This window comes from Dioscorea cayenensis, chromosome 15 (assembly GCF_009730915.1).
Source record: "Dioscorea cayenensis subsp. rotundata cultivar TDr96_F1 chromosome 15, TDr96_F1_v2_PseudoChromosome.rev07_lg8_w22 25.fasta, whole genome shotgun sequence".
NCBI lineage: Eukaryota > Viridiplantae > Streptophyta > Magnoliopsida > Dioscoreales > Dioscoreaceae > Dioscorea > Dioscorea cayenensis.
This window is the reverse complement of record NC_052485.1, coordinates 21,985,876-22,009,025: the sequence shown is the minus strand read 5'-3', so window position 1 is coordinate 22,009,025 and position 23,150 is coordinate 21,985,876. Positions and strand designations below refer to the sequence as shown.

Sequence of the window (23,150 nt, the reverse complement as noted above, 5' to 3'; positions counted from 1 at the left end):
TATAGGTTAGAATTCTAAGACTACAGAAAATAATAACTCAAGCAGTGACTACCTAAGTCAAGACATTTATCCATGTTTAATGAATCCAATTATGCTCACACTCGATTGAGTCAAATCTCACTCAAGTCAGGTTTAAAACACAAGTTGGTTCAAGTTTGCTAGAGATACCAAATAATAACTTATGCCCCAATATTGTTGATTAAATCCGTACTAACGTCCCCAACAATATAATGACCATTCTACCAACAAGATGCATTATACAAGAGTGCCTGTATGTGTGTGCTCACACACACAAACAAAAGAAAACCAGAAATTGATTATTCATAGGTTGAAAATGACATTTCACCAGTATGAAGCTAATTTATGAAATTTAATGCTAGATGAATAAAAAGGTATATTATCCACTTTTGGAATCCAATAGCAACCATTCAAGGATAAATTACATTAAAAGGAGAAACAATTACACCTTATGGTCACTCATAGCGGATGGGAGCAACGGCAAAACTTCTCTGCAAAATAAAAATACCAACCGGGAGAAATTTAGCATAAGAATCACTAAAATGAAAACTTTCGAATTCATCAAAACAGAAAGAAAGGGAAAAAGAACCATGTGGTGCATTGACCTCTATGAAGGTTGTAAAACACTAGGTTCCAGGTAGAATGGCATATCAATGCACAACTAAGCCAAAGGACTTTATAAAAACACTACCCTGAACATAAAATATCTCTTCAAGCACTTTTCCATAGATCTTTTTGGGTGAAATAATAAAGATATACACATAGAAAAGACTAAAATCACTCTTCTCCAGTGTTCACTAGAAAGCAGGGCTTCTGAAAGCATAATTCCAATACGATGAGAAAGTTTTCATTACTGTCACCTACTGAGTGGCCTCCTGAACAGAATGGAGTTTCATATCTATAATGTATATTATAAATAAATTTTTGGTACATAATTGAACCTTATCACAAACAGCTGAAGAAAATCTTTATTATATGCCCTTAATGCAATAAGATATACATCTTTAAAAAGAAGCTTCAGTCATAACCACCAACATGTTTTGAGCAAAAATTAGCAACTAGCCAATTATATTGTTCCACAGTTCTCAAACGAAATGCATATGAATGTTCCCTTTAGGCTATACCCAACCTTATGCAAGCATAAGTACTTTGTGATGGGCCTGGTTCTCAAAAGACTCTAAGATAATAGCAGCCATTATACCTTGTAATGAAATATAACCTTTGTCTGGAACCTGTAGAAAGTCACATCTAGAATTGTCTGATTCTTTCTACTACTTGATGAGGGCTAGTATTTTTACGCATGTACTTATTGGTAAGAAAAATGCATATGGCATCTTACACATGCCATCATTTAGATTACCATCTAGCAACCATGCATGAAATTACACATCTACTCGGACATCCCTATCTACGTTTTCATTATTTTGCACCAATTCCATAAAAATCTATTTCCAAAAATTCCCTAAGGCCATATAATTCTGTGTAAATGCCATTTGGAGGAAAGAGGCAATATGGTGAGACCAGGAAAAATATATCCTACAATCAAAATGGACCAAAATGCCATTTTTCTCTATTCTTGCTACTAAGCATCAAAAACTCACTTTGTGAGATGGTGTGTTAGCAAAGATTGTCTTCACATGATGAAATACTGCACGCTTTGTTACATCCAATCGGGCAGGCCAGCTGCAAATATGATGGATAACACTGGTTCATCAGTCAGATTAAGAAAAAAAAAAATCATTGTCCTCCATATATAAGAGAAGGTGTGGTTCTTACTCGACAGGTTCTGATGCAGCTACTGTATACTTGCAAAATATTTTGAGTCCTCTCTGACAGCATAAATTGTACAGTAGTGGACCCCACTCTTAGAAAGAGAACCTTGCCACTGATAATGAGGGTGCTGTTCACTGGCTCTTGTGTTAGAACTTTCAAGAGCAGATTGAGGATTGTGGGGGCTAAACCTCGGGGGAGGTGGTATAGAAGGTGGCTGGGATAGAGGCAATGGAGGAGGAGAAGGCAGTGGAGGTAGCACATCAGGTGGGGAGGATTTGGTCTGTTTGGAACCTTTTTGATCATATCGTTGACCAGAATTTTCAAAAAGCTGTGATACTGGGTTGATAGAGGAGGGGACAAAAGGCATTCCAGGAACATTGACATGACAATTATCTGGACCCATCATGCCATGGGAAATTTGACTCACCGGTGGGAGCGATTTTGATGATAGTTGTCCCAAGAGCTGTTTTGAGTAGGATAGAAAGGGCGTGGATATGAGAATGGTGGCATTGGTGGTGGGATTGTCGAGCCTCCATATGTAACAGGAGGTGGGCATGGTAGCCTCCCAGGACCTGACACTGGAGGTTCGGTTTCCAGCTTCTTATATTGCCATGAATGTTCACCGCCGTGGAGGTTCCTGGAGCTTTGATAAATCATCCAATAAAATATTTTTCGGGTCAGGCAATTACATTGATCAGTGAAATGAAAATGGAAAAATTTGGACAATACCAGAAAAATGAAGGCCTGGCTTCCATCATCTCCGCACTTCCTGCAGCAGACCAGTTTGAACCATATGGAGGCCTGTTGTGTACTTGACCGGCAAACCTTTCCGTGTCTGTTCTTGGTGAAACAAGTTCATGGGTAACAATATTTGGTTTATCTGAATAAGAGCTGCGATACTGATTGCCAGGTTTACTTTCCAAGAAGACAGGTCCATGAGATGGCAAGTACGGTGCAAACTGTAGCTCATCATGATACGAAGAAACTTTAGGATTTCTACATAAGAGAACAGCAAAGAAAAGAAAACTTGTGCTTAATGATCGTAATCTGAAAAGATACCTAGAAATAATATGCATGAAAAACGAGAGCAATTGTCAAATGGATATTTTGTTAATACCTAAACTCAATTTGCAGGAACACACCAGGACAATCCCGAATATTTTTCAATGCTGTAGCCGCTGCTTCCACACTGTTGAACTCCACAAGCCAACAAGAATTTTGCATGTTCTCTCGCTTCAATCTAACGATTCTAACCACTGAACCAAGACCGTTGATGGCAAGTTTGCATATCGACATCAACTCATCATCTGTAAGAAAGGGGGAGGGCATAGCGGGCAAACCAATCCATACAGTGTTTATTGGAATTCTATCTTCACCTCTCACGTTGATTGCATAATAATCTTTTAATTTCTGGCAAGCATACGAGCTTGAACTCTGGTCAATTTTATATTTCATACATAAAGATGAAAATAAAGAAGATAACTGTGATATTCTTTTCCTGCAACTGTCAGCAGGGCTTTCATGTGAAGTCTGCACATGTGGTGATAGTATATTACCATGGGCAGGGTGGTCTGATCTGATCTCAACCTCAATAGACATAAGCCCAAACTTACACCATCTAAATGGGATTTAGCTGCATTAGCAGATTCACATGATTGAAAAATTTATTAAGCAACATCCATTTTTGTCTCATAAACTGCCATCCAGTAAGCTCACCAAATCTTGAAAAAGCATTAATCAACTCTTCATCAGAGACAGAAGCATCTATTTGGCTCACCATGAGCTGACAACCAGAAGCAGGCCTTTCCCCTATAACTGTACTTATCGTCAAGCTTTTATTTGATAATACATTGCGCCTAGTCTCTTTCCGCACATCCTGATGTGAGACATTGAAATGGTTGCCTCCTCAGAAGAACAATATTCCAAAAGTAATGCACTTTCACTTGTAAGGTCAGTAACCATGCGGGGGATTACTTAACCTAGCAGCCATTAACTCATTGAAAATATCATCCTTTGCCTGTTTTGGATGGTACTCTTCCAATGTAAACATGACAACTCTCACCAATTGCAACACCATTAATAGCCCCTCTACTACCAAATCCTGTGTCTAAGAATTTAATACAAAGGCAGCCACCCACAGGGAGGATCCTTGCATGTACTCCGTGCTTTTTACAGCATCCATAATATTTCTATATTCAATCAAAGCAAAGTCTTTGCTAGAAAAGAACAGAAATTGCTCAATGGGGCCAAAGTCTTCAAGTTGCATTCTAACTACAGATTCAGAGGCATCATGACCAAGAGAACCTAACCAGAGCATCTTAGAGGGCAGAGAATACATCCATAGCTGCAGGATCTCCATCAGAATACCAATGAACTTGACTTGGAGACGCAAAATATTGGGTGGCTGCAATTGGCTTTGGAGATGGCAATATATTGGGTGCAACTCCAGAGACAGAGGTGTTTACCAACAACTCATGATCAATATTAAGTATCTGATCTTTTTGCAGCTTCACCACCACGAACTTTATTATGAGTATCGTCATTTTCATAGTCTGATTGCTTGCTATTAATTGCAGATAGGTGTTGCCTGCTCAACAAGTCCTCGTTAGAATTCCTTTCTAAGCTAGAATCTTCCAAGTCACCCATCTCTAAACTTTTTGCTGACATGGACCGTTCAGTTAAATGACTTTGAACCTTTTTCATGGGCTGCAAATTTGAACCCACCGGAAATCTTAATCTTGCAAATTCTGCCATTTGGCCTGCAACTTCTCTGGTAGCACTTTTATCCTCACAATGCATGTCAGTGGAAGATGCATCAGGTTTCTCAGCAGCAATTCCATATTGGACAGGGATCTTATCAGCCAAATAGCGATGATTATTAAATTTTGAAGGGTCAACTTTATCCTCCCTGTGGTCTTTAAGCTCTAATCTTTCTGAAGCTTCCAAAATGGGATTAAAAATCTTTTCCAGAAAGGATGGCAATTCTGGATAAGCCTTGGAAGTCGATGAATCACTTAAGTTTTTAAATCTGGCTTGTATCCACCCTCTCAATGATATATCCTTGCCAATAGCCTGCATGTGAGAAACCAGCATCAGACATGCAATTTTGAGATAGCTCAGGAGTCACAACAAGAAAATGAAAAGCAGTGTTCTCAGAAACAAGGAAAACCTAAATCAAATTCTTGCTGGATATTACACTTCATCAGCTCTGCAGATCTTTACACAATTGTTCATAAGACACAAATAGAGATAAGAGGCCTAGAGTTTGACTGACAGTTTCCTTATTAACCAAACAAGATATGGTTTGTGCTCATACACAAAAAGTCTACTATATAAGTCATACTAAACCATCGATTAGCATATACTCTGTGGTTAAGCAATCTACACACTTTATTCACTATAAATACATAAAGTAGTTATGTAACTATTCTGGCTTACACATATGCACATGGACAACTGAGGCTGAGCAGAAATTTGAGATGAACATGCATCTAGCATTCAGCATGTGTACACAACATCAATCACATGTACAAAAGTTTCAAACAGAAGGCTTGAAATAGAATTTGAATTTTAATCATTCCATCAATAACTACCTAAGTAAATATGATTAAAAAGAAGGCCTATGCAGTGATCTAAATGAAGAACTTCCTTTAACCAGACTTATGAAATCAAGACATTATTAAGAAGGCACACTACACTTAATAAATCCAGGAGGACTTGCAAGAAAAGGAAAAAAAAATAATAATAAAAGGAAGAAGGAAGTACAGCATATAGAAAAAACAAAATAACCAGCAAGAATAAAAAAAATGGTCACTTACGATGATAACAAACATTATTCCATCCTCACAATCCAAATAGTTAGCATAGACTTAAATGCATCAAGATATGAATACTCCTAGGCTCAATAAAAGCAAAGATGTGAAGCCACAAAAGGCATAGACATATATATATATATATATATATATATATATCTAAAGGAATGGTCACTTATAGTTATAGATCATACAAACCATATTCCATACTCAATGATCACATGGTTTTGCATAGACTAGAACCCATACAAGATATGCACCTAGGTTCAGTGAAAGCACAAGATGTGGCGGAAGAGTTCACCCCTTATTGAGAAATTTGATAAAGCAAAAGCAACAATTATGTGATGAAGCAAAACAATGAAACTGATAACAGTAGCAATTACAATGTCATGAGCGTGTAGCCTTAGACATCTTGTTTGAAAAAAGGAAGTTACCCTCTGCTTTTCAACCAATAAAGAAAATATTAATAAATAACACTTGAAATTTTAAACCTTCAAGCAATGTAAACTGCAACAAAATATATATTTTAAACAAAATATTGCAAAGAGATGCAGCATATAACTCTAAGCCTTACAGATTGTATATGAGAATGTTTGAGATTTACAATGAAACTGCTACAAGAAGGGCCAAGATGCAAGAATAAGAATGGCAACATGCCTACAAAGCCATTTGTATGGCACCCAGAATTAATAAGCTAAAAACATTCATCAAAGAGGCAAATCACAAATAAATGAAGTAAACATCACAAAGGGTCCAAACATATTAAGCTTCTCCAAGCATTTCAAAGCATAAATCACTAAAACATATATCTTAAAACAACAGACAAACTTTAATACTTTTTTTGAGAGAGACAAAGCCCCCTTGGTAAATATTACTTTTCTTGATCTCGATTCTCCAATATCTTGTATCAGGTATATAAATTGTAATGATTCATGCAGAAGGCAAAGCAGCTGTTACTTAAATACATAAAACTGAAAGATATCAACCATAGACCCATCTTTTTTTAGTCTGGACAAACAGGCATGTATGAGTAAGAAAAATATATGAATAAAAAGATCTTGCTAGAATTGACTTAAACCACATTAACAGATTACCATTCCCATGAAAGAAATCTTAGATAGAGATTTTTTCTAGAACAGTGCCGTCATTTGATACATGTGTAACTTCATTTGTTTCTTTCATATGTGTGCAAGCCTGTGAGGGAATCTTTACATAGTGAAATCTCATCTTTTTGTCTCATCAAGAGCAGGGTCACCAACACTCAAGAAAGTTGTCACCTGGTGAGAAAGTATCGGCCTTTAGCAAGACCATCAACTCCATCAGAAACAAGAAGTTCAAAGCAGGCTTCAAGCAAGTTTCTTGGATAAGAAAAAGAAAATATGCAGCAGACTAAGTGCCCTGAAGTTGAATAACTTATATGGCGCTCAGTTCAACATCATCTGCCGGTTCTTGTTTAAGGTCAGAGAAGGATTCCATGGATTCTTGCAACTTCATTAGTTGCTTGCCACCAATCTCAAAAATATCCTTCTCCTCAAAACTTGAAGTGAAGAAAGTAAGAACATTTAAGAAAACAGCAGAGCATATGCCCTGTATGACGGATGATGTTGGTGCTTCATGTGAGGCTGTGGAGCATATATCAACTAGGCCAAAAATACATGCTTTAGCAGTCTGATATGCAACACCATCTACATCCTCTCCTCTTATTATAATGGCCAAGCTCCAATTATACATGTTAATGGAAACTTTAGCAGCTGCTTCAAGAGCAGTTGGGCAATATGATGCATACCGAGGAATAAGCTCAGCTACAATACGTTGTACACTTGTGCAACCTGAAATCCAGTGAAAGCAGGGACTTAAGCATCTTTATTTTGTTTTGGAAAGATATAAAGATTGGCAGTTTGTATTTTTCTTGAAAATTTTCAGCAAGATTTCTGCAAGCAGTAGAACATATAAACTGGTAGCACATTGCAACAAATAAGAAAGTATTAACTAGAGATAAAACATAAACAAATAGAAAACTCAGACTGAGTTAGCTAAAACAGCTAAATTTTATTCCACAATTGTGTGTGGTGCATGGAAAGAACCATATGTGAGGCATCCTGCACCCTTAAGGAATTAGTCAACCATGACTGGAAAAGGTAGTCCATATAACAATAATCCAAGCCATGACAGAGACAGAACCATTTGTTTCCTTAGACCAGCATAATCTGGACAATTGTCAGTAACACGAAACAACATCAAATCCTATTCAGGGTACAGTTACATTTTCCCAAAAGATCATAGCCTGGAGCAAGGCCATAGGCATGAGAAACACACCACTAACTGCTTATGCTAATATCACATGCCCAAGACATGAGGACTTGCTAATCTTGCAATGCCTTTCATTGCAGGAGCATTATACCTCAATACCAACCTTAACAAGGTGAGATATCAAGCATGTAAAAAGTACTAATAAGATGTGATAAAAACAAATTCATAAAAAGAATAGAAGAAAAATAAAAAAATAATGTCCCTTTTAGGTACAACAATAAACAATGACTAAAATTTAAGGAAGAACCATTTTTCTAATCCTTAACCATACTAGTAATAGATTATAGTCACTGATAACAGCCCGAGATGGCCTACTAGATGTCTATCAACTGCCGTTTTGTTCGTGGGCTTAAACAGACTATTACAAACTATTATCCATAAAGCCTGAAAATACATGCGGCACTGCAGTTCCACTGCACTTTACATGTGGACAGTGAAATTCAAGAGCTTCAAGAACATAGCTTTTCGTATAATGTCAAAAACATCAAAAAAAAAAAAAACTGTGAAACCATAAAGTTCAAGAAATTCAAGCACAAAACTTGGAAGGTATCAAGTACAAGACTTTATAATTCTATATACGCCAAACACTAAAATTTCAAGAGCATAATTTTGGAGGCACCAAACCCTAGAATTTCAAGTCCATAACTTTCGAACGGAGAAATTCAAGTATTTCATTGTCATGACTTTGGAGCGATGAAATCCAATCATGTCAAGAGCGAAACAACGGAGACGTGACACTCAACAACTTCAAAAACCATAATTTAAGACAGGGAACAATTTCGGAAACACAATCTAACCAGAGAGAGAGAGAGAGAGAGATGACCTCGTGAAGCGGAGATGAGTGATAGATACGCCTGCTCGAAATCCGGCATGAGCCTCGGATTCTTCTGGGCGACACAGTACTTCATGCGCCGGTAAAACTCGTAAAGGTTTCGGATCTCATCACGATTCTTTCTCTTCGAAGGATCTCCTCCTGGGAAGGAGGAGGGGAGGGCACATTGTTGGGCTCAGGGATTGGGGGACCTTGGGGTTCCAAAGGTGCAGAATCAGTAGAGCTTGCGCTTCTTCAGAGGTTGCTCGGAGGACGCCATTGGAGAAGCTCGGCGTCGGCGGCGGAGGCACCGCCGGGAAGCTCCAGTTCAGAGTTATATCTCTGCGAGGTTTCGAGGTTTCTTGAATCGACGGTGTGGATTGCTGGTAATATACGAGGGCTCTTTTGCAAAACAAGCCCCGTAAAACTTCATAATTAAAATAGGGACTAATATCAACATTTAAAAGGGTTTCTTTGCAATTAGCACAGGGTTTGCATTTTTCAGGGGTGTCCTTAAAAGAATCCCAAAATTTATAATTTTTTTCTTCATATTTACATTCTGCCCCTTCTAAACTTTGTATTAATCGTTATATCCTTCAAATATACATGAAACGTAGTAATTTTGTTAAACCATATGAATTAGTTTTTCGGTTCAATAAACAAAGCACAAACTTCAGAAACAAGACAATTGAATTCATTACTGCACAATAAACAGATGATACACTGAAATTCTCACTGTTAAGTTCAATGAATTGGATTATCAATAGTTTTTCAGAATTGATGTCCAAACATAAGATCATGTATTTGGCAAAAGAACAATGGAAAGGTAAAAAATTACAGGCTAAGCACAACAGATGAGATACAGTACAAAAGCAAATTGTGGGTGATGCAGGATCCAAGCCGAACTATAGAGTGAGAACTATTCTGTATAAAAGAATAAAACACACATGAGCAATGGTACTTCGACATGGCTCACTGAAGCTCCTCCTCTTGATGGTTTTCACTAAGGATTCGTTGAGCCAAACGGAAATACAAGATGCCCAATGTTGTCATGCAAGCTCTGCAAATAAATACAAGATTGTGATAATAAACGCTTGCTTGCTTGCATGAATTTTTCTGTTCAAACAGATTGATTACTATATGGTAGGAAGAATGCCAAGGGATGGCAGAACTTGTAATATACAACAAGAAAGCAAACTAAGGAAAAAAATAATGCAAGAATATATTTGGATGAGGTATATCAACTGTTGACTGGCGATTAGGAGAGCAAATTTTTCCACAATCAATGGTTATAAGATATAAAAAGTAAGTCTTAAGCACTTACACGATTGCCATGATCAGTAAGGCTTTTCTCGGGTTCATACGAGATGATTTCTGATGTCGTGGCCGTCCTTCTACACCATCAGCTTTAGTAGAACTATCTTTTCGTGTAGGTGCAGTAACCGGTAGAGTTGGCAGTGCATTTTGACCAAAAAGGGCAACAGCATCCTGAGAAGTTTATGTCGGAAAGGGCCTAATATACAACATTGGCATATATGTTAAATCTATGTGAGTTTTGAACATAAATGGTGGGAAACCATTGAAATTCCAAGACTAACATATAAAAACCAAAAGCTTATAAACCATACTGCAGAAAGTCTAGAAAATGCTAATAATAACAAAGCATTAAGGTATCTAAAGTCTTATAATCAGAAGTAAATTGGTGGAGTTACCTCTTCTAGTATACTTCTTATGGCTACCGTCTTCATCATCGGCATAGTAAGAAACTTCTGAATTTTGCCTATCAACATGGAAAGCACCCTTCCTTGTTGTAGCACCAGGCTGCAATATGCAGAAGATCAGGGAGTCTACTCACTTCCACATATACGTCCAAGTAAACAAAATAATAGAAAGCAATACAATAACAAAGTTTAAATTGATTGTTTAGCTGCGAATCACTTACACCATCAGGACTTGTGCTTTTCATTATACTGGGATCATCTATTTCAACAATCTCTCCCTCAGGAAGACTGGAAGAAGCTTTTCCTCCTGGTGATAAGTTTATCTTGGTAGAATACTCCTCATCAATCTCTGACAAATTTACAAGTGGGTCTGAAGCAAAAGCAGGAGGGATTGGATTCGGATCAGCTGAAGGCAAAGAAACCACGTGATTTCCAAAAACATATTTCTCCAAGCCACTCTGTAACAGAAGTAACACTTAAGAGAGTGAATCTTGCAGATAGATGTTTCTTGCTCAAAAGGGAAGATGATAAACATAAAGAAGAATGGATCAAAAGAAGTTCAGAGTATTCTGACAGTACAGTAAGAATTCATCCAAAGACATTAAAGCCCATTTCCCTGAATATTTCAGAGAAGGCATCAATGTTCAGCCATCAAAAAAATGTAAGATTGTCATCACCATTGTGGTTATCATAAATTTCAAAACCACAGTCAAACATACCTCTTCTGGCATGATTGATTCTGTTATGAACAGTAGTTTCTCAAGCCCACTTACGAGCAATACTCTAAATATGCTTATAGAACTGATAATTATAGTGTCCATGGTTGAAGAGAATACTGAATTTCATATTGCATAAAAGTTGCATATTTGTTATGGCGGTTGCACAATAATAACCAAACCAGAGCATAAACAACAAAATGAACAAATAATTCCTACCAGAATAATTGCTTCCTTCAGTTTTGAGTGAAGCCGTGATCCAGTTTCTTTGATGCTTTTTAGGTGGCCATATCTGCAAAGCAACAATATACTACTTAAGACACAGAAAACACTTCATACAGCATGACTTTTTCCAAAAACTCATAACTTTATATGTCTATCTAGAAAATATTTATTAGCAATACTACAGGAAACTAAAAAGAGAAGGAAAAATTTTTAAAATTTTTACATTAATCTTGTAAGATAAATATAGACCATATCCAACTTCACTATTAAAACCACAGGAAAGTCATGATGATAGTGGAAGTCCAATGTAGAGACACTAAACAAGCAGGATGCGCACATTTACCAAAAGTTAGTGACAGTTAATAAATGTTCACTACTTGAGCTACTTGCGATAATTAACAGACAATAGCAGTTTTTGATTCTCCTTCAGCTAAGTGGAAACAGACAGATTCTTCAGCAAAGGAACATATCAACCTCAAAGAGGACAACAAAAGAACATAGTATCTTGTGAAATTCTGGAAATCCTCTTACAGAAGAAGAACACAAAGGGGCACACATATCCTGCTGGAGCTGTTTTGAGGTGGAAAACTTCGAATATGTGATACCAAGCACTCAGTATGCATGAGATCTGCAACAAAAGAACATGAACAAGCTAGTAAAACAGCTAACCCTCAGGAGAAATTATTTCATCAATAAATAAGCAGTAAATAAGAGAGCGAAATTTAGAATTGCAGTCCACATACGCAAACAACCCAATCGAGTAGTTTGGGCATTGTTTCCATCTTCAAATGCAACATTGCATAGTGAACATGTGGAGGGCCAATCATACTCTCCATCAATTACCCAATCAGAATACTTTTTTACCTATACAATAGAGAATTTGCATTCATCTTACTGTTAACACAATCTAAGAATAATGATAATGGCATCAGAAGGCAAAAAGTCATTCGAAATCACTATGAAGCTGATTTATTTAACAACAAGAACTAGCGTTTAAAAACAAAGATAAAGATGCATCAATAGAATCCAAAAAACCTAATCCAAAATACAACACGAGGACAATTCCATCGGAACATTGCAATCAGTAGTACAATGCAAAATGTACACAACAACTGCATCAGAACACTGATGGCACTATGAAAATGTGTTTCCGCACGTATTATGAAAAATTTTGAAACAATTACCACACAAATCTGGTGCTCAGAGAAGCATATGCATTCTCCACAAACAGGAACCTTGTGCACAAAGCAATAGAGCCTAGTCGCCTGAAATCAAGAAACATCCATATAATCAAAAAAAGAACGAAAAAAAAAAAATTCAATGTTAGATAACAGACACTACAACAAGCTATCAAAAATTCCTCCCGAAAACCCAATCAAATTCTCACCTTTAACACCAATACAATCAATCAAACCCCATTTGAACCAAATCTACAGAAATAATTAAGAAATCACCCACATCGGAAGAATTCCAGAGCTCCCAAAATCTAAACAAAAAACTAATGCCATGATCTTCCAATCAGACTAATTTTTTCCACAACTATCAATCCAAAATCTTGAAATTAGAAATCTATAAATCTTTACAACACCCTTTTTACATACCAAAAAAAAAAATATCGACTTCGATTCGAGAGTACCTTACGGCATTTGCAGACAACCATTGCACCAATTAAAGGATCGAAACTCCAAGAAATGCAACAGGGATCGTAAGCAAAGGAGAGCAGCAGAGAGTAATTTCGTTGAAGAAGGAAAACAACAGGCAAATATATACGTATAAAAATCTAAAATTTATGATTTACAATAATTAGTGTTTTATTTAGTACAAAGTTTAAATTTTTGGTTTTTATTATTTTTATTAAAAATTATTTTCAGTTAATTAGGAAAAAAATCTGGGAAATTTTAAAACTGAAAAATTATGATTTTTGAAAAGGTGGATAAACCACTAATATATTAATAAGCTAGAAAGTCTGAGGCTCCCATGAGACCCAGGTGAGAGCAAAAACAAGGCAGATCATCGAAAATAAAAACACCACTAGAGTGGAAGACGACAAAACACACCCCACGAGGGGGCCCCAACTGGAAAGAGCACCCCAAAAACCCTCACATCTCGCCGGACTAGCCCGCTCGCCTCCCAGACATCACGAGGAAGACCCCTGACCGGTCTCCTCCACCCTCTGGCCAAGAAACACCAGACTGCGCCGAATCGTGGAGATAGAATCTTTAAGCTTAGCTTGAGCCCCATCAGAAGCCGCTGAGAACCAGGAAATAAGCATACTATTAATCTTCAAGATAATAGCATGAATAGGAATCACAACACCATTAAAAATGCAATCATTCCTAGCCAACCAAACATTCCACACAATAGCCTTAATCACAAGCAACCCTAAATCCCTAATCGAGTGCCAGAACCCAAGTCTGCAGGATCCCCAAACCAGACCAATAGAGTTCGGGACGTCAGGCAGCTGAAGGAGGTCCACAAAAAAACTCCAAATTCGAGAAGCGAAAAGACACAATAAAAACAAATGATCAACGGACTCAATATCCGAGATGGCACGGAGCAGTGGTAGTCAGAGGCGCCCGATTCAGTCGCCTACTCGCTAGCACCTCCAAAGAAAGGATTTTGTTCTTCCACACCAACCAGTTGAACAAGTTGATTTTCTTAGGACACGCATTCCTCCAAAAAATCCTAGTAACCGGGCACCGTAATCCCACGTCATAAGAAAATTATAGAAGGATTTGACCGAGTATATGCCATTCCCAGAAAGGCTCCACTTTTTTTTATCCCTCCCAAACTCACTCGAAGAACACAGTTGAGCCCTCAACTGGCACAAAGAAGGGAAATTGCAAAAGGCGCGTTCCAAAACACAAGCTAGCTCACAGGCTGTACCATTAGGCTCATTCTCGGCATGGAACTCTTCGAGCCATAAGAATCTAAGCGCTCTCCCTTCAAACCAATGATCCTTCCAAAAGCAGGTCTCGGCCCCGAAGCAATTTTATGCACGACACATCCTCTCGAAGGCCGAAGGCAATTACACACCACGCCAAAAGAACGAAATACGACCCGAATGCCTTTTAAACATATTCCAACACTTCGACCCGTAGTTAAATTTAATGACAGAAGCACCCGTAGTTAATTATGATAATTTTTTATATATTTTTCGAAGAAATTGATATTTAACATCATATTATCATTTTTAGATTAAATTAAAAATACATTGGATTGAAAAATGATTAAAAAAATTATATATTATTAATTACATAGTCACAACCACAGTTATTTGAAAGAGGTAAACCAAAATAAAATAAAATAAAATATATAAACCATGTTCATACAAAGTTCATAATTCAGACTAGAACATGTATTAGTGTTGTTTTCCTACAAGCTTGGACATCAAGATGTTCAGCACAGCACCGGTCTGAGGCAGGAGAGATAGTGTGCAATTTGGGCCGGACCAGGCCTTCTCCTGCCATGCCATGGCCCACCAATTTTGGAGTTGGTCCAACATGGGCCATGACACGAGTGCGGCTGGGCTAGTGCAATGCTGTCTTAGTGTTTTTTTTTTTTTAAAAAAAAATAAAATTTTTAAAAAATTATTAATAATAAATAAGTAAAATTTAGAAGCATTTATTAAACAAATATTTAAAATAATCATGCATCTAAAAAATAAAGTAAATAATGTCATTTTTATAAATATGAAATAAAATAGTATTAATTTCAAAAGTTTAATATATTTGGGAGATATTTTCACACATTTTATTAAAAAATTAGTTAATAAACTTAGCTCAAGACATATTTTTGTAAGGTGTTTGTCTTTCATATATCGTTTGTCCATATTTTATCCGATATATATATATATATATATATATATATATATATATATATATATATATATATAACTTATCTTAATATTTTTTATATTTGCTCATAGTTAGTTGCAAGCCTAGTGCCAATCTTGAGCATGATCATACAAGAAGCAAGGTCTTCAATGTACATCTCGACAATATCTCACCTTTCTCTGCAACTGCAATCTCGAAGGATATGACATGTTTTTTTTTTATTTTCTTAAAGTTATGGCCCTTTTTTTAATCAACCAGACAAACCTAACCTGTTGGTTATATATTCAAACTCTTTCTGTGGAGCCCACCATCAGCACTACAGAGGCTGGTTAGTGGGGAGATTAAGATGCTGAAAACTTTTATTTTTCTGCTAACGACCTTTGGGTCTATTGGTACACGGGTCACCGATAAAGTTTTCACCGAGTGGTGAGAGTTCGATTCTCGGCTGAGGGCATATTTCTGGGAGTTGTGAATAGTAGTTGTGTATAGGTGGTTCCAGCGCCCACGTGAGCGCGGCCCCATCCCCATTTATTCCACCGAGGCTTGTGCACATCCCTGGGTCTTTAGTGGGTTCACCCTGCTCCTCTTTCCCAAAAAAAAAACTTTTATTTTCCTTAATCCCATCTCCTTTGTCAACTTGCTTTGGAAGTTTAGCTGAAGTGAGGAATTCTCGGAAGAATTTTTGGGCTTCCATCACATCCCTGTCTTCAGATGACCAAGCTTTTAACTCCATTTGTTTCCTTCTTCTTCATTCTATTGTTTTCATCTCTCTCATTTTCTGGCATTGAAGTAAGTCCCTAACCATGCTTGGATGTTTTACTAGTAATGTTGTTTTTGTAACTATAATTACCATGTCTTTTCTTCTCTATCCTAGCTTTTTCCTGTTAGCTTGGTTAGATAAGCTTTCTGGTATGTCTTTAGTGCACTAGATTTTTGACAGCTATTGAACTTCTATCCTTTTTAGCTTGCCATGATATGTTGATAACTTCATGAGTGTGTGTCTCCGTAGTAAGATTAGTGTGAAATTTCATGATCTGCTATATATATATATATATATATGTATGTGTTCTTCCAAGCATACTTAGGTGTCAGCTTGTGTACACATAGGTATATATAACCCATCTTTAATTTTTACAGCCTTAGAATATTAGTGTATATATATAGTATAGGTATAAACTTGGTTGACCAGCAACCCTCTTTCTTCATTTGAGTATTCTCATGTGTTGGATAGATAAGTGTGTGTGTATATATATATATATATCTATATTCAATTAGTACTGATTGTATGTTGAGTGGAGAGAGAATATATGAACTTAATTTTTATTAATTATTTGAAATATTTACAAGACACTCTCTTTTCTCACTCTAATTTTTCTCTCACTATGCACTCACTCACTCTCACTATCTTGCCTTAGCTTAGTGGCTCTCTATAACTTGCTTTGCTTCCTTGAATGCATTTACAAATGGAAGGCCTATTTATAGGATGCTAGGTCGGTTGATAGAAGACACCGATTCATGCTATGATATTTGATCACATTCTAGATCCATAAGTCGGTGTGAATTTCAAGATTATTCTAGGAGGTCTGCTTTTCATTACTCCCTCAAAGACCGACTTGCTCGAGATTGTTGATCTTTCTTGAGTATTCCTAAGCGTGCTCAGTAGATCTTCAAATTTTTTGTCGTCCGAGACTTTTTAGTGAAGATATCGAGCAACTTGCTCTCTCCGTGGGCGTCAGCTTCATGTGGATCTCACCTTGCAACACTTTTTCTCTTAGAAAGTGGTAGTGTACCTCAATATGCTTTGTCCTTGCATGAAACATTGGATTTTACGCTAGGCAGCATCGTGACGACTGCTATCACAATGAAGTCATGACCCTGTTCATTCGGTTTATGAAGATCTCTCAGTAATTGCATCAACCACGTGCTTTCTTGTGCTGCCATAGCTGCTGCTCTATACTCAGCTTCGGTGGTGGAGAGATCGTGAGGGTCGCTCTTCATCGCACCATGACATCGCTCCCGATCCCAAACCGATGATATAACCTCGTAGTCGATCGCTTGTATCACAATCTCCAGACAGTAATCGACATCACAATATCCAATTAATTGGCATCCTTCACCTTTTCGGTATAGAATACCGTAATATGTAGTTCCTTTTAAGTATCGCAGTATCCGCCGAACTGCTTCCAAATGTGGCTTCTTTGGATTTTGCATGTAACGGCTTTTCTACTCTAATCAGCATATGCCAAGTCGGGGACGGTAAGGGTTAAATAGATAAGACTACCTACCAGTTGTCAATACATCCTTGGATCTTCCAAGTCTTTCCCTTCTCCAAAGACGAAGCTTGATGTTTGGCTCCATTGGTGTAGATAGTGGCTTGCACTTCACGATCCCATATGTTTCTAGTAGATCTTTTGCATACTTTTGTTGACATAGGAACATACCTTCCTTTGTCTTCTCAAGTTGAGCCCTAGGAAATGCTTCAATTCTCCAAGCTCCTTCATCTGGAACCGGATTGAAAAGATTTTTCTTTCGTCTATCGGATTTCTTCGGTGAGATCTCCGGTTAAGATGAGGTCATCATATGCACACCCGGCACTATGGCCATCTTGCCTCCAGTGTGCTTGACGAATAGGCTCGAGTCTGATGCTGTCAACCTGTAGCCACTTTGTACAAGAAATTCTACAATTTTCCCATACCATGCTCTTGGAGCCTGCTTTAAGCCATATAATGCCTTCTTGAGCTTGCACACATACTCTGGATGAGCCTTGCTCTCAAATCCTTGTGGTTGATCCATGTAGATGTCTCTATCAAGCTCTCCATGTAGAAAGACATTCTTCACATCCATCCGCGGAGCTTCCATCCTTTGCTTGCGACTAGTGCCAATAGTACTCGTGTGGACTCCCTTTTTCTCACCCGGCCTTTAATTAGGGGTTGGGACCCGGTTGAAATAAATGGATCACAAATCAAATTTAATTTTTTTATGACTTCAAGAGATTATGGGTTCATGACTTCCATTAGGGGCGAGCCCTTAATGTTAATTATCCCGACATTGTCGCGAGGAACCTCCGATTAAGAAATAAGTGTGAACAAAGAAACAAGTTATGACAATCAATTTCATTCATTTTAATCAATATGAATACAATAAATTTGAAATCATCTTGATTTATGAACTTGTGTCCGAACCCGTGTCTCGAGACATTTTACATTTTGATTTTGTATTTCAAGTTCGGATCTTTTTATGTTGATGAATTATAAACTCGATTTTTGACTTTCCATGAGCTTTGGCTTTTATGCTTGTGAAACTTTCTTCAAGTTTTGACTTGTGTCACTCTTTCTGATCATTGACTTGATGTCTTGAGACCACCGAGTTCAATTGTCGATCTGTATCCCGACTTGCTGAACTCTTTGGGTCTTTGACTAGGATGTCTTGACACTCTGAGTTCAATTGTCGATTTGTATCTTGACTTGTAACTCTTTCTGGGTCTCGACTTTCGATGTCTTGAGGCTCACGGGTTCGATTTTCCCGATTTTGTATCTCGACTTGTGAACTCTTTTGGGTCTTCCCGACTCGATATCTTGAGACCAGCTGGGTTGATTGTCGATTTATATATATTCTTTAAGTCTTGACTCTTTTTATATCTCGACCTCGACTTACTACTTTGGCTTTTGATTTTTATATATATATATATATATATATATATATATATATATATCATATTATATATGTGTATATTTGAACATAGTGGCTGCATGTGCCTCACCACCACATTACACATGTCTTGTTAGCAGTCTTATATGTCTCATTGCCATCTTGAAATATATATCTCATTATGTCTTGAAATCTTGAAATCGAGACATATTAATATTTTTGACATTGCTTCAAAATGAATATATATATATATATATATATATATATATATATATATTTTTGAATAAATCCATGCTTGTCATATTCACCTCCATATGCATGGACAGGGCCCACCTACTGAAAAATTGCCCTCTTTAACAAATGATGTATGTGGATATATATGCATGTATACCATTACATGCTTTCTCTTTTTCTATATCATTTTATTCTTTTCTAGGTATATTTCCCTTGCGGTGGGACCCACTTTAATATTTTTATTTTTTTATTTTCTCTTTAATCATACACATTAATATACATGCATGCTTCTCATCACATAACATGCACGTGAATATGATTTCTCACTTCTCATCAATTTTTATTTATTTATTTATTCATTTGCATGTGTGTTTCTTTTCATGGTGGGCCCATGTATTTTTGAATATATATATATATATATATATATATATATATATATATATATATATATATATATACATATTTGGGCATGTCACGAGCATGCATGGAGGAAATTAATTTTGCATACTAGCATGTACGTGGCTTTGAGAGAGCCTGACTGGTTTTCATTGGTGTGCAATTGCGTGTATATCATTTATTGTGAGGTGCCATTACATTGGGACGAACAGAGGTCTTCATATCTATGACTCATGGATACCTTGTATCTAATATATATTTCCTTTCCATTAAGTTGGCAGCTTTTATTCCATGCAGAACAAGCAATTTGCACAGTTGTTGGCTTGAATAAATCAGAAAGAGATGAGATTGATGCAATATCCTTGCAAGATGAACAATGTTACTTTGGTACAAGAGTATATATATATCATGTATTCATTTATTTATTTATAGTGTTGCATGGTCACAGGATTAATATAATGACATAGTTCTCAACATGCTTGATAAGGATGCACTAAGCCTCTTCTGTCCAGTTGTCTTCTCTATTAAATCCATAACTCCGGCCTTCTATGTTCAGACTTAATGTTGCAGACTAAATTTGAAAGAAATTAAGTTGGTCCTTAGATATTGTGAGTATTGATTCCAAATTCTTGTCCCAAGTCGTCTAATGATATAAGCTTAAAGTAGAGCTCATTGTTGGTGTGGAGATAACGTCCAAACCAAAGATCCGACAAGCAGTGACGAGGATCGCTGAAACAAAGAGTATATGGGATTAGCTTCAAAGCAAGCAGCGAAAAGAATGGTTCAGATCACCAATGGTTGGTGCAGCGAGCTTGTGAGTTCTAAAGAAGATATCATACATAGCTTCCTTATCGAGGACCATAAACTTTTCAGAGCGCTTTCAACAATTTGATGAATAGGAGGTGCAGCATTATGAACATCATCCGGTCAGAGTACTTCCCTCATAAAAATAACATGATTGGAAACCTTGTGAGCAATCGCGAGTTCTTGACCTCCTTGAGAATGATATCAAGCACCTAATCAATAAGCTCAGCACCCTCCACGTAGTGATCCTTCACTAATTTTGTTGCTAGCATAGAGATCTCTTTGCTTCTCCGAGTCAGATTTGAGCATGGGTCAATGACGGGAAGAACCGAATCGACAACAAGCGGCGTGAGCATAGATGAGTACTGACGACAATCTTGCAATTGAGGAATGTTGCAGCAGGTTTGTTGAGGATTTGTGGTCAAAGAGTTCGACTGGCATCACCATTGGTTTTGGCCAATCTCAAGTGCTTTAAGAGAGGGAGAGCTTGTGGAGGTGGCCGAGGTAGTTCCATCACCGGCAACAACATCCTTGAAGATCTTCACGAAGACAGATGGCATTGACTTGGATCATTCAATTGATGTTCTTGAAATCTCGTGACAGAGCCTCCTTCCTTCATCTCAGGCAGCAGTAACGACGACAACGGCGGCACATCAGCGAGGATATCAGCGAGCAATGACGGTGGCAGCAGCGACAGCAACTGCTTCTTCTTCTACGCTTGCTGCTTTCTCTGCTCTTCGTCTTTGCTTCTTGCCTCCTCTGTTCTTCTTTTGCCTTCTTCTTAATATTTTCTTCTTTTTCTTTGATGGAGAGACGTCGTTTATTGCCATCTCCGGTGGCGGTAGCAACAGGATTTTGACGATGACGACGACGAGCAACTATGATAGTGGTGGCGATGGTGAGAGTCTTCTTCTTCTTCTTCTTCTTTTTCTTCTCTTTCTGCTCTCTCCGGTAGCAACAGAGAGCTTCCTTCCTCCATCTCACACAGACGCGACGGCAGCAGCAGTGGTGATGGTAATAGCAGAGACGGCAGCGACAACGGCAGCGGCAGTAGGCGGGGATCTCTACTTCTTCTTTATTATATGAAATTATCTTCGGCCGAGAGAAAACTTGAATCTTTCTCTTTCTCCAGTTCGTCCTCCTCTCTCCTTCGTTTTCTCTCTAGGTGCCGTTGACTTCTTCCGGGTCCCAGGTTTTCTTCTTCTTCGGCTCCCTCCTCGTCTTCTATTTTCTTTTTTATATGAGTATCCTTTTGCAGAGAAACCAGCCTCTCTTCGCTTCTCCTTCGTCTTTCTCCCGTCAGTCCTCGTCCTCTTCTTCTTGAATATCTTTGGCCGAGAAGCCCAGAATACCCTCTTGAGAATCCCAGGATCTTCTCCTTCTATCGAGAAAGCCCGGTCCCTTCCCTCCTTCTCCGGTTCCGTCTTCCTCTTCGTCTTCTTTTCCTTTTCATATAAGTATATGCTTCGCCGAGAAGAAACCAAAATCCTTCTCCCGTCTTCGAACCCTCCTTCCCCTCTCTTTCTCGCCATCTTCATCCCCCTTTTAAAAACATCAAATGAACATGGGTAGTTATGAAAATCGTAGAGCAGGTTGTGAGACGCGTGGGCGACCATGCAAATCACGTTCTCATTCACACCCTCCCCCACGGCTCTCTCTTATATTATATACATATATACAATATTTATTATTTGTTAATTTATTACCATATATATATATATATATTATCTATTTTTATCTGATTTGAATTTTGTATATAACATATATTTATAGGATGTACTCTTTATTTTGTTTTACTTGATTTGATTGATTGATTTATTGTCTACTATATATATCATATATATTATATATTACTACTACTATGTATATATTTTATCTCATCTCACTATTTTATTATCATTATTATTATCTTTATTTGATTGATTGATTGATCATTTTATTTTGATTATCTGATTTTATTTAGTTAATTATATATATTTTATTTATTTTATTTTTATTCCTATTTTCATCTTTTATCTTATTTAATTTTTGTCTTGTTATTCTATTTTATCCTATTATCTTATTCAATGATTATTATTATATTTTATTATTATTATTATTATATTTTTATTTTTATTTTTGTTAATTTAAATTTTTATATTATATATCTATATATATATAGCCCTGTGATTTGTATATGTGAGCATGCTCGTATTGTGGTCTCGTGCCAAGATCGGTGCTATAGTGGCGTGAAATTTGAATCTTCAAGATGCATGCCTGGCAGGCGGGATCTTGATATGTATTTTGGATCTCGAGATGCGGTGCTCTTAGCTTTATTTAGAGATTTGAATATTTAGATGGCCTCGAGATGCACGTGCTCAGGATCTCGATATTTGAGTATTTTGGATCGCCTCGAGATCGGGTGCTCTTAGCTAATCTTGATGTATTTTGATATTTGTGTATTTGGATGTGAGATCGGTGCTCTGGCTTATCAGGAGATTGAATATCGATGATAGCCTGGGACGAGTCCATGTGGCAATCTTGTTGAGTATTTTGGATCGCCCTACGAGATCGGTCTTTTACGGGCGGTCCGGAGATTTGAATATTTAGATACGCCTCGAGATGCGTTAGCTCTCGGCCGGATCTTGATATTTACAGTGTTCAGATCGCGAGGATACGTACTCTGTACGATCTTTGGATTTAGATACGCCCTCGAGGGATATGTGTTCTTGGGTGATCTTGAATATATCCATATATTATAAAGGTTGTTATCTTATCCACATGCTACTCTAATTTGATTATGATTGGGTCACATGTGGTTTTAAAATTTTAATTTGATTTGAATTAGGACATGCAAAATGTATAAA

General features: G+C 37.3%; 3 protein-coding genes and 1 pseudogene across 3 annotated transcripts; all 4 read right to left on the bottom strand.

The window, feature by feature from the left end:
- Window positions 1-2,214: 2,214 nt before the first annotated feature.
- On the bottom strand, window positions 2,215-4,150 carry LOC120277809. The gene is made up of 5 exons (XM_039284645.1): window positions 3,914-4,150; window positions 3,489-3,667; window positions 2,909-3,409; window positions 2,521-2,787; window positions 2,215-2,428 (listed from the first exon to the last, which is right to left on the bottom strand). Exons 1-5 carry the CDS (start codon window positions 4,148-4,150, stop codon window positions 2,215-2,217), a joined length of 1,398 nt encoding a protein of 465 aa, XP_039140579.1.
- A 125-nt stretch (window positions 4,151-4,275) lies between these two features.
- Window positions 4,276-6,726, bottom strand: LOC120277808. Its single transcript, XM_039284644.1, has 2 exons — window positions 6,698-6,726; window positions 4,276-4,863 (listed from the first exon to the last, which is right to left on the bottom strand). The coding sequence occupies exons 1-2, from the start codon at window positions 6,704-6,706 to the stop codon at window positions 4,276-4,278; spliced, it is 597 nt and encodes a 198-aa protein (XP_039140578.1). The 5' UTR covers window positions 6,707-6,726.
- A 290-nt stretch (window positions 6,727-7,016) lies between these two features.
- LOC120277807 lies at window positions 7,017-8,865 on the bottom strand. The gene is made up of 2 exons (XM_039284643.1): window positions 8,737-8,865; window positions 7,017-7,432 (listed from the first exon to the last, which is right to left on the bottom strand). The coding sequence occupies exons 1-2, from the start codon at window positions 8,819-8,821 to the stop codon at window positions 7,017-7,019; spliced, it is 501 nt and encodes a 166-aa protein (XP_039140577.1). The 5' UTR covers window positions 8,822-8,865.
- An 824-nt stretch (window positions 8,866-9,689) lies between these two features.
- Window positions 9,690-13,120, bottom strand: LOC120277327 (annotated as a pseudogene).
- Window positions 13,121-23,150: the final 10,030 nt, after the last annotated feature.

What these genes read in the sequence shown, in the direction of transcription:
- LOC120277809 (XM_039284645.1), bottom strand. Translation starts at nt 4,150, where the DNA reads ATGGAGATCCTGCAGCTATGGATGTATTCTCTGCCCTCTAAGATGCTC. An exon ending in CCCTGTGGGTGGCTGCCTTT is followed by an intron (nt 3,668 to 3,913) that starts GTATTAAATTCT and finishes GTCTCACATCAG; the next exon opens with GATGTGCGGAAAGAGACTAG. An exon ending in GCCAGGCCTTCATTTTTCTG is followed by an intron (nt 2,429 to 2,520) that starts GTATTGTCCAAA and finishes TCAAAGCTCCAG; the next exon opens with GAACCTCCACGGCGGTGAAC.
- LOC120277807 (XM_039284643.1), bottom strand. Translation starts at nt 8,821, where the DNA reads ATGAAGTACTGTGTCGCCCAGAAGAATCCGAGGCTCATGCCGGATTTC. An exon ending in ACTCATCTCCGCTTCACGAG is followed by an intron (nt 7,433 to 8,736) that starts GTCATCTCTCTC and finishes ACTGGATTTCAG; the next exon opens with GTTGCACAAGTGTACAACGT.